Source organism: Drosophila novamexicana, unplaced genomic scaffold (assembly GCF_003285875.2).
Source record: "Drosophila novamexicana strain 15010-1031.04,08,12 unplaced genomic scaffold, DnovRS2.1 tig00001361-arrow-arrow-pilon, whole genome shotgun sequence".
Lineage (NCBI taxonomy): Eukaryota > Metazoa > Arthropoda > Insecta > Diptera > Drosophilidae > Drosophila > Drosophila novamexicana.
Window position 1 is genome coordinate 570,015 of NW_020824852.1, and position 14,995 is coordinate 585,009.

At 42.5% G+C, this 14,995-nt stretch overlaps 1 protein-coding gene across 3 annotated transcripts in view; it reads right to left on the minus strand.

Annotated features, from left to right (window-relative positions):
- Nucleotides 1–14,995, minus strand: part of LOC115767271 (uncharacterized protein DDB_G0283357) — a 40,061-nt gene that overhangs the window by 18,324 nt on the left and 6,742 nt on the right. For 2 of the 3 annotated variants that reach the window (XM_030711498.1, XM_030711497.1), the window contains exon 1: nucleotides 4,571–4,776. In XM_030711498.1, coding sequence (XP_030567358.1) covers nucleotides 4,571–4,761 — 191 coding nt within the window. In that variant the 5' untranslated portion in view covers nucleotides 4,762–4,776. Of the gene's footprint in view, nucleotides 1–4,570; nucleotides 4,934–14,995 lie in introns of those variants that run through there. The other variant, XM_030711496.1, reaches the window with a different exon arrangement.

Below are 14,995 nucleotides of genomic sequence, written 5' to 3' on the forward strand. Positions count from 1 at the left end.
TTTTCTAGCAATTATATTGATTTTTCAGTTTATCTCTCCATTAAAGTAATATTTTATATTCATATGAACACATATCTATCTAAACTAAATGTTCTCACACTTATTTCGTACAAATTTATTGAACTAAAGGATTCCTTGTTTCTTCCATTTATAAGAGATTCTGAAAGATATCTTGAAAATTCTGACATTGGACTACTGGAAAGTTCCGTATACCCTTTGTTCTAAAATTTCAGAAATAACCCTTGACCATGATATCTCTTGTTTTTTCCCTTTATAAATATCAAAATAAATAATGAATGATTTGATGATTAGTATATTCTATTTAAATACTCCAGGTTTTAGTTAAAATGTAGTTTATTTTTATATATTTCGCGCGTTCGTTTGTTTAATCCATGCACAATTTTGCCACTTGATATTTTTCACATTTTAATTTGTATTTATTTTTGTTGTTATTAATTTTTGTGAAGCTGCCCTTCATTTGCACAAACACACACACACACACACTCTCATTTTTGAAGTTTTGAAGCACAGCAAATAAAAAAACAAAAAAAATAGACTACAACTAAATATTAAAGGGCAAACAAAGCAACAATTGCTGTGTGGATCCAACTAATGCTTCGGCTCTTTTGGCTTTTTGGGGGGCAGCTCAGCTCAGCTCAGCGCTTGGCCAATTGATTATTGTAACTGACGCTGGGGCTACCTTTTCATGGTTGAGGCTTATGGATGCGGCAACCTGAGCACACACAGGTTGTTGCTACTGTTTCTTGTACGTAGTTGTTGTAGTTGTGTTGCTGTTGTTGTTGTTGTTGTTGTTGTGGTTGCTTTTGTGGCTTGCAGTTCTTTGGTACACTGAAACTGTTAATTAATTCGCGTTCCGATTCGTTAACTGCATTCGAAACACTTTGAAGCGCGAAATTTTGTTTGCTGTTGTTGTTTGCTGACCAGCGCGGCGCGGCGCAAACTTTCAACGGCATCGAGTGGGCGGGTGGCATGAGGGGCGTGGCCGCACGGCAAACGCTACTACCACGGCAATTACTGCATTGAGCATTAAACTGCAAATCGACTTAGCTAAAACCACAAAAAACCACAAACAAATTCAAAATTTAAATTCGTCTATGGGCGCATGTTGCTGCCGTTGTTGTTGTTGCTGCTGTTGCTTTTGTTGTTGTTGCTGCTGTTGTTGTTGCTGCTGTTGTTGTTATTGCTGCTGCTGTTAACGGTTGTGCGATCGGTCAGCGCTTGGCAAACGGTAACAACATTGCTAGTGGAAAGCACAAACGTTCACAGACGACGACCACGAACACTGCAGCTGATGCCAGACGAAAGCACCGTTCGCTTCGAGTTACCAAACGCGAATAGAAGACACTGCGGCCAGCGGCCAGCCAACAGCAACCCAGCGACAACATCAGCAGCAGCAGCAACAGCAGCAGCAGCAACAACAGCAGCAGCAACAGCAGCAACGGCAACGGCCGCCAAGAAGCTTAGAAACCCGCTCTGCCACAAGCGTTTTCTTGGCCACAGCCAAAGCCGGAGCCAGAGCCAGACCGTAGCCGGGGCGATCATCAAATGTTTTGTATATAATATTATCCAATGGTTTCTAATGCGAGCCGCCTCAGCGTGGGTTGCCAGACAACAAGCCTTAGCGCCTTGTACCCGATGGAGTTTAACATAAATACAAGCGGTAACAAATGTGAAATCTTTCTCTATTCCCGAATTATTCAACTTAATTATTGAATCTTCTTTGGGCCATCACATCAGCAGCCCATCATAAATATACGATTTAGAATTTCACGAATGTCATTTCGCCAAATAATCTTAACTCTTTATATGAAGCGGATTTACTGGAGTATAGATTCCACTCTTTCATCATATTTTCAGTGGAACGGGTAATTTAAATAAAAAATGTAGTAAATATATAAACCAAATATATAATACTAACGAAACACTTGATTCAAGGAACTGGAAAGCCAAGTTCACAAACTGAACCAAACGGAAGGACGCTGGTTCGAACCATAAACCAAATCAGCAACAAATTTGTTAAGTGCAAGTATACATTTTCTGAAATTATCAGCGCGTCGCTCCCTTTCTCAAACGTCAACAACATCCCTTTCAAAATACTTTGCATTGTCAGAGCCAATAACTTTTTAAGAGATCAACATGGATTTGGAGTACATGTTTAATCAATTCTTGAGCAGCCCTCGTAGTCGAAATGATATTAATAGCTATTGTTGTTGTTGTTCTTGTTGTTGTTATATTTGTTGTTCTCAGCTCTGTCTGCTATCATGTGTGCCGCTGTGTCAGTTGTCATGCCAATTGAACTGGCGTGTTTAATAAATATGAATTCTGGAAGAGAATCCAAGCAGCCCGAAACCGACCAGACGACCAGAGCTCAACAGAGCTGATCAGGCCAAACCAGACCAGAAAGATGAGGCCAAGCAGTTGGACTCCTTGTGCTTGCTGCTCCACATGCAATTGGCAACTAAGTAGTTACAACGGTGCTTTGTTCTTCTCCCTCTCTCTCTTTAAGATTGTCTCGTTCGCTCCTGATGGCATCCAGTTGGATGGCAAAGAATTAAAATAGCACGCCTGGATGCTCGGCTGAATATCTGGTTAGCCGGACAAACTAGCTAGCTGGCCGGCTCGCCTTGGCCAGTGGACCGCTTGTGGCTGGTTTTAATGAATCAACGTTTAGAACGCGTGCTTCACGGCGGTATTTAGGTGAGCGCTGACCAAAGTTGAGCACCAGAAGCAGAAGCAGAAGCAGCAGCAGCAGCGGCAGCGGCAGCAGGTGGGCAGCAGCTGGAAAGCAATCTTGATCGTTCATGCATCCAGCAGCGATTGCATGCGTTCCATTTGGGTCCAATTGCGTCTTGTACTCCCATTGTGTGCAGCTCTAATTTTTAGCTCTTCAGCTTAAATCACCGCATTTAATTGCCTTGGCCGATGTATTGACTATATGCGTATTCTACAATCGATCGAGTCGTCGAGCAGTCGTCGCGCTCATCAAACGCCTCTGCTAGCTGCTTGCCCGGGTACAGCGCCAAGATTGGCTTGGATAGTGCTTTAGATGGGGAGAGATTTAGCTGGCTAATTGAGAAATGTGACATTTTGATGATAGCCACAAAATCAACCGGTCAAACGATCCGACAGCAGTCGAGCCAGCAGCTTCAGTGATCATCATCGCATCAATATGAATCTAGCGCTTAAACCATTTGCGAATTATTAGCAAAGCTTTTAAGCAGTGGAAACCGATGAACTCATCTGCTTCGAGAGCTTTTAAGCCTTACTATTACCACATTGCTCATATCAAGATGGGGCGGACAGTTTAATCAATGTCTGATAACTTCTCATAAGGTTGATTATATGACAACGAATGACGCGGTATTAATTTAAATTGCGTTATTTACATTGTGACTCTAGCTCTTAATATTTACCAAAATTGCCTAAAAATCAGGATATCGAAATCGATTTGTATCGATTGCTTGGAAACAGAGTAAGTTATCGATTATCGGAAATATGCGCATGAGCTAGGAGCATCTACATCCAAAATTTCAAGTCTCTAGCTCTTATAGGTTCTGAGATCCTTGCGTTCATACATACGGACAGACGGACGGACCTATGTATGAAACATTTTACTTAACACCAGCTCAGCTTCAAATTCATATGCAAAGATCTTCGTGAAAATACATGAAAGTCGTGATCGAATTTCATCCGATCGAATTGAAACTCTATTGAGGTGCGAGCAAGGCCGAGCCGAACCGCTTGGCAAATAACATATATTTCTAATATAAGTAATATAAGCTTTCTGTAACGTTGCCGATCTGTAGTAACTGCTATGGAAGGACGCATGTTTTAATTAAACATACTTGGGGCTTAGAGCACAGATTTTTTAGTTGAACTCTTAGGTTTTCCATATTACGGAAATACATTCATCAAAAAAGACACATAAAACTGATTCTAACAGACATGCGCTTCTTAGTATTAATAATTATTATTATAATAATAAAATAAAAATGTCAGCAAAATGTATGTTGTTTCGAATAATTGGCTTATCAGTAAGGCTAATGGAGTATAAATGAATTTAGCTTCGTTTGAGTGTTCAATTTTATGCTAGTAGCCAAGCAAGATATAAAGAGAGTGAGAGAGGGGGGGATAAATGTCAACAGTTGGCAATACGCTAATGAAATGGGGCAAGTGAATGCCATAAAATTGCATTAGTGGGCCGCAAATCACGACAAAGCCGACAGCAGCCAGCTAAGTGGGGAGAGAAGTTGGCATTGCGATAGCTCCGATTCCGTTTTGGCGTCAACACTTGTCGCAATCATTTAAATAAGCACCGTTCCACGGTGTGGCCGACTTTTCCGTAGCAGCCGCCCCCTTACCCAACCGCTGCCGCAATCGCCAAGCAGCCCCAATTGCTGCTTAAGCGATAAAGAACAAAGCTTTCACCCCATTCAACGGGCACACGAAGTCGGAATCGGAGTCGGAATCGTAGTAGCTGTGCGACTTTTGCTTTTAATTCTTCGCCCAGTTAACAGAAATTGGCCATTTGCGGCTCAGAGAGACTTACCAAATGTCTACAGATGCGGCCACAAGCAGCTGAACACAGTCCAGGCAGCCCCTAGCCGCTGCATAATGTAATGCCAATGCGCCTCCATTGGGCCTTTCGTTGCCAGAAATTGTCCCCGGATGCATTGGGCTGGGCATGTTCATGCCGATGGGCACGCCCGCCAGATACGAGTCCAGCTGATGGGCATGCATTCTGTTCAGATTCTGGTTGCTTCTGCTCTTGTTGTTGTTATTGTTGTTGTGGCTGTTGTTGTGCAGCTTGTTTAGCTTAATGTTGTTGTATTTGCTGCTATTGCTGTGGCTGTTGTGGTAGTTGCTGTGCTTCAGCTGCTGATTCGAGCTTAGCGCATAGTCGTTGATCGTTCTGCAAGAGAGTACATCAAATTAACATTCTGACTAAGTAATAAGTCGACATAATAGCGAAAACTATAGCCAATTTATTTATTTAAGTCTTTGGTATATTTTGCTACACACTTGCTGCCAGATCCTTGAACCGTATAAGAATAATGGCTTTCGTTTCAAGCTGAGCAACATTTAAAAAGCTTGTAAATGCAAAAATCTGTATATATTATATCAATTTACATTACTTTTACTTAAAAATGTAAATATATTAATTATTAATTATGCTTCTCCTTATCTACTTGAACTATCAATTCACAATTGATCGATAACTATCAAAAACTATTGTAAATGCCACCAGCTATTATTTGTTACTCTTTGATAGACAAATGTAACATCAATAAACATTTCAGTTCGCATAACTGCGCATTTTCCGACCTTGTGGGTGGATTTACAAAAACGCCCGAGCAAATAATTAAATAGTTAAGGCATAGCTTTGAAGGAAAGTGTGAAGTTAATCAAACGAAACTTGAACTTTCTCCCATATAAACTTTAAGCCCAATTTATCGCCGAGAAGAGTGAATTTTCCATAAGGTGTGAAACACGCCTGCAATTAATTTTCGCACAGATCATTGAATTAAATTTCAAACCAATCAGTTGGTAAGCAAAAGCGTTTCTTACAAACGTCCGCAGTTGCGAGTGGAATTTTCAATAACCCCCATTTTGTTGCTGGACTGAATTGTATTGACATTGACAGCAGTATCAATTTACAAGAGATTAGCCATTTTCTTGCCAACTACAGCCAACATATCACTCATATTTAAGGCAATCTTCTGCAGAGGCACATTCATTAAGGAAAAAGAAATTTAATACAATTTTTTTATACATATACGTAAACATATTTTCTATGGAACGCAACGATTTACCATTTGATGTAAAGTCGATAAAAGGCTGCAAAAAAAATCGTTACTATTCATTGCATACTTTTGATAAGCGCATTTGCAGCATAAAAGAAAAAGTTGTAGCAGCCTTTGCAGCAGCAAACAAAAGACTTAAGACACAAACTTAATGCCAATAAGCACGCAACATATTCAAGAGTCTCTTATTTTCCATACGGTTCATAAGACGAGCCATGATGAAAATGCAGCCGAAAGTTGTCGAATAAATTGAATTTTGGCTTAGCAAATTTGGCCGCCTTTGCGGACAGACGAGAGTTAACGGGGTCGACTCTGGGCAATGGGCGAGCGCGCTGAGTCATTGCAACAGCACTTGCCCCTGGGCAAGCCCAAGCGGAATTGGGCGCCACTTCCGCCACCGAGGGCAGCAAAATTCGAGCAAGGTTCATAAACTTGACTCTTCACATAGTAAACAGCAGAAGGCAACAAATTAATTGAGTGCTGGGCCAGAGACAAGAGACGAGCCGAAAAACGAAACCGAACTTGTTGCTGTAGTGGTTGTTGTTTTTGTTGTTGTTGTTGTTTCTGTGTCTCAGCTAAACGAAGAAAGAAACTAAACTAATGCCACTGCCACAGCCACTTTCTTTCACTTTATTGCGTCAACACTTTTACATTAGTTTGTCGAAACGAGACGCTTGTAGCAGGTGCCACAAGAGGGCGGGCACAGGTGCACAGCTGAGAACGCAATTTGGCCACACAGAACCGGGCCACTTGGTCAGCCAAATGTACGAACATGTGTTAGAATACAAAGCAACAAAATTACAAAAACCTAAATAATTTTAAAAAGTCACGAATGCTGCAGTCGAAAATAGACAACAAACAGGATACCCTGTAATTAGGTCTGTAGACTAGTAGAATTGGATTTAAATAAACTCAAGCCCTAGGATTCGAGTAACTTAAACGTAGCAGGAAGTAGGAAATAGGATACCCTGTAAATAGCTGTGAAGTAACTTAAGCTTTGAAGGATACCCTGTAAATAAATTTCCCTTAAATTAAGCCTTGTAGGATACACTTTACCCTCCAGTTGGGCTTAAAGTAACTCAAACCTAGCGGGATACCATGTAATTAGATTTCGAAAAATAGCATACGCATATTCTCCAAAACCATTAAACTAGAACGCAGCCATAAATATATACGTGCGCTTAGCCATAGCTATATCAGATGCCTGCCTAGCTTAGGTACCAACAACCGGCAGATCGGCGGTGCATTGCTGATTTTGGGAGTTATAGACTGACAAAATAGGGAAGAAAATTCAAGACGAAATTGAAAGTTTAAGAGCGACCAAATTGGAAGAACTTTTGAAGAGAGATGAGCTTAATCAAACATAATCAAGAAAATCGATAACGTCTATTAGTAAATATTACGCAGTCGGTTGCACCGGACAGCAACATGCTCACGTATTTCCACTGTCTGTCACACACACTTAACACTTTTGCAGGGTATGCTTAAAGCACGCAATTTTGCTGTCTCATAATTGCACATGGATGTTCAGTTGACCTCGCGCACAGGCAATTCAGGAATATGCTTGACTTTTACCTCAATTTGATGGCAACATCGCGACACTTGACGCATGGCACTTCAGCGACTGGCGCTGCATTGGCTGCTCCCGGGGATCCTTTGCTGACTTGATCTGTGGCTGTTGCGACTGACGTTTCGGACGTGTCGCTTTTCTTATCACGTTCTGGGGCATTCGCTATGGTGGCGTATTGAGCCTCGGGCTCCAGCTCCTCGGCATCGGTTTCGCTGGCGAAGTCCACCACCAGCTGCTCGTCGTCTGGCGCCGCATCTGGCTGGCCAGCGTGGCGCCTGCTGAAGTAGCCGACATGCTGCTCGACGCCAGCATTGGCATCCAGCAGGATGCGCTCGTAGGCGGCGCTCTCATTTTCGCTGAGCGCAAAGCGCTGCTCGAAGACGCGCATTGGCAGCGCGCTCTGGCGCAGCAGCTCCATGCGCTTGTGCCGCAGCTCAATGGAGAATATGAGGCGGACGCGCACCTGGCGCCGCAGCCCCTGTTGCGTGGACCTCGCGCGCTGCAGGCGCCGCCGATTGTGGCGCAGCTCGAGCTTCTCGAGGCCACGCAGCGACTTCTCAGCTACGTCGTTGCTGCGTCCGCTGTAATCCGCGGCAGAGCTTAAGTCCAAGGCGCTGCGCGTGCGCCGCCAGGGCACCAGATCGAAATGCGAGAATTTGCGTTCGCCCAGCTCGGTCCAGGGATGAAAATTGATTTGGGCAACGCTGCTGTTGCCCTGCCGCAATATCCAATCTGAGGCAGGGCTGCTGTTGGAGTTGTTATTGGTCGTCGCGCTTCCGGCGGAGCTTGTGTGTCGCACGTGCGCGTTCTTGGCGCTGGCTTGAGGCTTGTGGCGTTTATAGCGCGGCACCAGCGTCGCCTCCAGCATGCGCTCATCCAAGCCGTAGTCGCGTCGCAGCAGCTCCAGCTCCAATTCCCTGCTGCTCGCCGTATACTGAGCGCCGTTCCAAACGATGACCGGTCGCGTCGACAGACCCGTAGACAGTGCCCCGCGGCTGGGCATGTTCGCGCTCACGCTCGAGCTCGTGCTTGCTGTTCGAGTTGCAACTGGAGCTGGAGTTGGACTCGAAGTTCGCCTTCCGTTCGCGTTCGAGTTCGCGTTCTCGTTTTGCTTGGCGTTCTTGTTAATATTTTCACCCGCTTTTGGGGGTCGGGGCGCGGGAATCGGGTTCACATTCGCTGGGTTCTGTTTGTTGTCGCAATTTGCTGATTGCTTTTTAATATTCGCCGTCGTCGCCGCTTTCCGGTTTCCGTTTTTGCCGTCCGACGTCTGCGCGCCGTGACGCCGTCGCCGCAAATGCTGCTGGTCAAAAACCCAAAACTAACTCCGACTGCGACGGCAACGGCGACGCCGACGGCAACTCCGATTCCCAAAGCCCAGGCAGCGAGTGTGCGACGCCAGGCAGAGGGTTGAGCGTGCGCCCTATGCAAAGCTGCGACGTCGCCGTCGACGTCGCTGTCGACGCTGTTGCGATGATTAAGTGTATGTAAACGCAATATTTTGTTGCTGCTGCTGTTGCTTATTTATTTGTTGTTGTTTTTGGTGTTTGCTCAACATTGGTAGACACATACACAAAGGCCCCGCACCCCTTGACATCCCTCGCATTTTGTGCGCTTTTATTGTTATTTATTTATTTTTCACGCTTGCTGCCATGTCACCAGGTCGCAGCGACTGCGCTGCCGACTGCCGACTACCAACTGACTGCGCAGCCCTCGCAGCGCTCATTTCAAATGTTTCACTTCGCTGCGCACGCGTCAACAATAATAACAACAATAACAAAAACAACAGCAGCAGCTCAGCTTTGGGGGCCGCCGCCGCCGACCCCGCCGGAGCCGATTAAAATAGTTGTTGCTGTTGTTGTTTATGTTGCATGCCCCATTCAAAACTGCCAGTTCACAGTTCTATTCTCAGCTAATTGACAGCGGCTGCTCATTGAAATGATCGCCATCCAATAATGTATAATAATGAAAACACCATAGTTGCATATTCTATAGCTTAAATTGTACATATGTACTATATTGTAGAGCATGTAATGAAAATTAATGATTAAAAACTTGTCAAAAACTATGCATGGCTTGTTTTTTTTCTAGGAAACCCCAAAGTGGTACAGACAACATATATATGTCATCCTATGTGGTATACGTATATATAATGTATGTCACAAGCATGTCTGTGATTGTTTTGGTCGATTTCTGCGACAACCTTCGATTGAAGTCAATTTGAATATAGATAATAGAGATGCGTGAAATGCGGTAGAGCAGTCGCAGTCAAAACAGATCTCTTACAATAGACTTTGTTATAGATATTTGCATTATAAATGCACGGCGCAAATGTTTATGGCCTGGCCGCCTTTCTAAGCCAGATGCTTATGGGCCAACTCCAACTCTGAAACTTGTTTGGCACCCAGATGGTGAGACCTTAATTGCAGGCCCCAAGTGTCAACGAATTGGCCTAAAGTCAGGCCAACTAATGGACGTCATCTTTGACATTTTCATTTTCATTTCCATTTCAATTTGAGCTCTGACTTTATTACAAAGCAAAAGATGAGCAAACGATTATGTAATTAAAGCTATTCAAAGCACATGCGACACTCGGCGAAGGTCGAGGACCGCCAAAAAAAAAAAATGATACACAAAATATAGAGGATGATGATGGTACAGATACAATGCGAAGGTTTCGTCAGGTACCGAAATACGGGCGGTGACATTCACCGAAGCTATGGAGCTATAAGCCTATGGAAGAGTTGGAAGCCATTGAACCAGAAATCACGAAAACTCTTTACGCTGCTTGAGCATGACTCACGCCCCAGCATAAATGGGGCCAGAGGAAACAGTATTTCATTTGGGGGGAGGGCTGTTAATGAGCAAGGCGCGAAATCGGCCCAAGACCAAACGATAGCTACTCCTAACTCCGCGCCAGCTCAGTCAATGGGAACGCACCAACTGCCCACTTGAGCACTGCCTGCTCATTGAATTGACTAACTAACTAACTAACTGACTGACTAGCTAACTGAGGGTTTGCTTCTGGGCAAAGTCTGTTGAGGAATCAAAGTCACGCCTGAGTTGAGCAGCATGCAAAAGTTCTACAAGTTTTGCCGCTTGTTGATTACTGCCCACAAAATATACATAAATATGTGTACAAATTATACTTCTATACAGGGGTATTTATGCACGAGCAGGTGCTTTCCGGCTTTGTCCGGGCGAAGTTTTTGCCTTTTAATTTAATACATCATTTTTTCACACAATTTTCAGCTGTTTTTGTCCAACCTTAGAGAGTTTTTTTCTATGAAATATACAAACAAAGTTACGATTAAAAGCCATCTGGAAAATCACTCAATCAGTCAATCGGTAAATCAATCAGTGCGCCAGTCACTTGATCAAACAGTTCATAACTCACTCGGTCAATCAGTCAATCAGTTTATCAGCCAGTCAATAAGTCACTCAAGCAGTCAATTAGTGAATCAATCAGTGAGTCAGTCAGCCAGTTAATAAATCACTCAATCAGTCAGTGGCTTAATCAGTCAGTAAGTTAATCAGCCAGTCACTCAGTCAATCATTCAATCCGTGACTCAATCATTGAGTTAGTTAGCCAATTGGTTGATCAGACAGTTAATAAGTCACTTGGTCAATCAGTCAATCCATCAGTTTATCAGCCAGTCAGTAAGTTACTCAATCAGTAAATCAATCAGTGATTCAGCAAGCTAGTAAGTCACTCAATCAGTCAGTCAGTTAATCACCCAGTCAATCAGTTAATCAGCTAGTCAATCAATCATTCAGTCAGTCAAAACAAACTGTTTTATATACATAGAAAATTATATTTATGTATTACGAACAAGATTAATAGTAGTTTTCTCCGTCTTGCGACTTCTTGTAGCGTCTAGCCAAGAGTTTGGCATCTCGTTTGGGGGGTCACGACACTTTTACTTGTTGGCTTTGTTATCAAAAGCAGAACACCGCTAACACTGAGCGCTGTCTAACGGTGTTGGCAGCTATAGCTAAGATCTGTTGCTGGCTCGAGGTCTTCGCATTAATGGTCGTCAGGTGGCCATTCACATTTAAATGGGCTTTAAGAATCGATCAGCGCTTTGTTTTTTAGGCTGATAGATTTTCACTTTCCGCACACGAATGGAAAAGAAAGCAAAAGTGAAAGAAACTGTCTAAGCCTTTAACTCTCGATCTAGCGGCCTAGTATTGGCTGAGAGGCCCACTGAGCGGAAGTTCAACGATCAAGAAGCTTCCGCCGAAAACACTTAATAACAAAAAAGTCTCCATCTTTCGCAAGTAAATTCGAGATACATCAAATTAAAAAATAATCATAATAAGCAAGCCCGATAAAGCTTCGCAAATGCTTTGCCCAGTCGGACACAATCGCTTTGCAAATAAGCCACTCACATGGCCGAGCATTCATCATTCATATGCACATGCATCGGGCATTCATTTATTTATTCAATCAGTTCATCAGCGCAGGCCCCGGGTGACTGCCGTGAAAGTCCAAGCCAAACAAAACAATTTCTTAACAACTTCAACGACAACAACAACAACAATAGTAACAACAACTAGAAGAAGACAAACAAAAAAGCAAAACAAACTGACAACAAGACAAACAGCTGCCACACGAGGCAGTTGCCACCGTTCGAGTCAAGCAGAAGCGCACAATTCACAAGCCGCACAGATAAGCGTACTGAAGTTGCCGCAAACACAACACCAACAACAATGCGAGTACTTGTTGCATGTGACGGGTGCCACGTCCCGTGCAAGTTGCAAGAGCTGCTTGCAATAAGCGCAAGCTCTGATCTGATCAGAGCGGATCCGCGTGAATCATCTGCCAGACGAACACGAACACGAGCACGAACACGAACACGAGCACGAGCACGAACACGAACACGAGCACGAAACTCGTGTGCTGCAAAATGCAACCTGTTTTGGAGGCATGGCATCCTGGGCATCCCAATCCAACAGCTCCCTTGGAGCTGCTGGCTTCTTCTGTATGGGCAACTGTCGCCCTTTGCCTAAAATAACAGAATATCTTCCAGATGAAGTCCCACAAAGCTATCAATGTTTAATGAAGTGGAAATTGTTTCTCATTCAGATAATATACCCTGTCACATTCGTTTTCATACAATTCTCAGCGAATGTTGTATAAATTTCCCACACAAGTCAGTTTAGCCTTGCATTTTTATTTTACAGAAACTCTGGTTGCCGTAGATTTGTAGAGTTGCTTTCTGTTTTGCAATCGATACTTCGATTACTCGTAAAACTAATCGATAACGTGATTTCGTGCCACTATAAATAGCTCTGGCTGCAAGTGCTTAGCTCATTCGTCTCCGGCATCTGCTGAAAGACGAATCGAATACTTTTTATTTTTCCTCCTCCTCCTTTTTCGTTTTTTCCTTTTTTGATTACTTTTTTTTTAAAATATTTTTCGGACGCCAGCAAGGAATTTCACCCATATCCCATTAGACTTAGTATATTTTAATAAATTCTGGTTTCTTAACCCGTTTATAATGGTTTTGATTTGCATCCAGCCTTTGCTGGAAGATGGACCAAAGCCTTCTTTTTAGTTTATAATATTCTTTTAACGCCAACAACAATATTGCTTACATTTTCGACTATCCTTATAAAACTAATACACATAAACAAATTTTGTTTTTTTTTTAACCCGTAAATGGTGTCGTTAATAATCAGCCTATGCTGGTAAATGGATGGGTGTCATTTTCTTTCTCAATTATAAATATATATTTTTGTACGCCAACAAGGATATCGCTTACAATTTCGCCAATATCCCAAAGCCCGGAATATATCTTAACAAGTTCTAGTTTCTCTTTTTTATCGTAATTGTTGTCTGTTCGTATCTGGGCATAGCTGAAAGATGATATCATTTCTATCCAGCATTTGCTTGGTGAATGGATCGATCTTTTTAGATATATATATAAATGTTATTTTCTTATTAGTGTACAAGAATGTCGCTTGCAATTTAGCCAATATCCCAGCACAAGATGTATTTTAACAAATTCTGGTTTGGCATTTTTACCCGTAAATCGCATCATTTCTATCCATCTTTTGCTTAGAGAATAAATACTCCAGTTTTTCTACTTTAATCATAAACAAATTCTTCACGTATACGCCAATAAGAATATGGCTGGCAATTATCAATATCCCACTGCCGGCATTATATTGACAAAGTCTGGCTATTTGCACACAGCCTTTGCTGAAAGATAGATCTGTCTTTTTCCTTTTGAATTTTAAACATGAGCTTTACTTATTCAACAAGGAAGCCGCTTAATATTTTGCCAATATCCCAGTAAAATTGTTATATTAACAAATTCTTTTTTCTTCAAGCCCGTAAATGGCATCATTTCTATCCAGCTTTTGCTTGGAGAATAGTCGTCTATTTCTTATTAATTTATCAATCTCTGGTTACTTTTTAATCCCGTAAATGGTGTCAATTTGTTAACTGTCTTTGCAGAAAGCTAGAACGGGGCTATAAATCTTTTCTTCCTACAAGGATTTCGCCTGAAGTTCCGCCTCTCCCAATCCCATTTTAATCAATTTTAGTTTCCTTCTTTTTAAACCGTTTATAAACATTTGATCAGTTATTTTATCTTTCATTATATACACGTACAAATTCTGGACGCCGTCGCCATTATTGCGTTTAAAAAAAAAAAACAAGTCTTATTTAATATTTCATGTATATAAAGAAAAGTAAATATCTTCAACTGTAAACAACTGTGTGGTATATTTTGCACCTGTTTTTGTAATTCGTGTCGTCTGACTCGGGCTTGCATTCTCCTAGGGATAATATTGTGAAAAACCTTTTGCTAACTTTGGATAACCAACTAATGCATAAGATATACTTTTTGCCCGAGATCGCAAAGGTCGTTGTCCAAATCATACTTTATAGCTTAAGAACTATAACCATATACTGGGAAGCGTAGATCCACAATAGTTGCTGAACAACATGGGTTTGGGCAAATTTGTGTAGTTTGGCTTTGGATTAGCAAGACCAAGTGAACAAATGGTCAATTATGACAGCGGCAACGACAACAACATGAACAACATGAGCAAACCGGTTGAGAGTTGCGTTTTAATATGGAAAATGAAAATCCAAAGACGTTGCCATCGACGTTAAACATCGGCGGCGATTTCTAGTCAAGTGGCGAGTCAAAAATGTCGTATGTAAACGCTTTGCCTTAATACTTAATTGACATTGGTGGAAAGTTGCAGCGGCAACAAATGCAACAGCAACAGCAGCAGCAGCAGCAATAACAGCCACAGCCACAGACCTGAGCCGGTTGTTGACCGAGAGATTTGCTAACCACGGTTAAAGCTAATAGCCATCGCCCGCGCCACGGCGTCTGGAGCGGTGCGAACGAAAGCAAAAGGATGGGCTGGGCCCAGCGGGACACGGGGAGGACACGGTTCGGTTTGCCTGCGTTGCAAGGCGAATTCGGTGCGGGCCAAAACAAGTTGCAGCTGCAAGGCAAAAGCTGGCCACAAATTTCACTTTTCTTTTGCCGTCGCAAACGCAGGTCTCTTTTTCTTTTTTCTTATATTTATTTATATTTATATAAATATATCATTTAAGATTCGTCCAAAGATT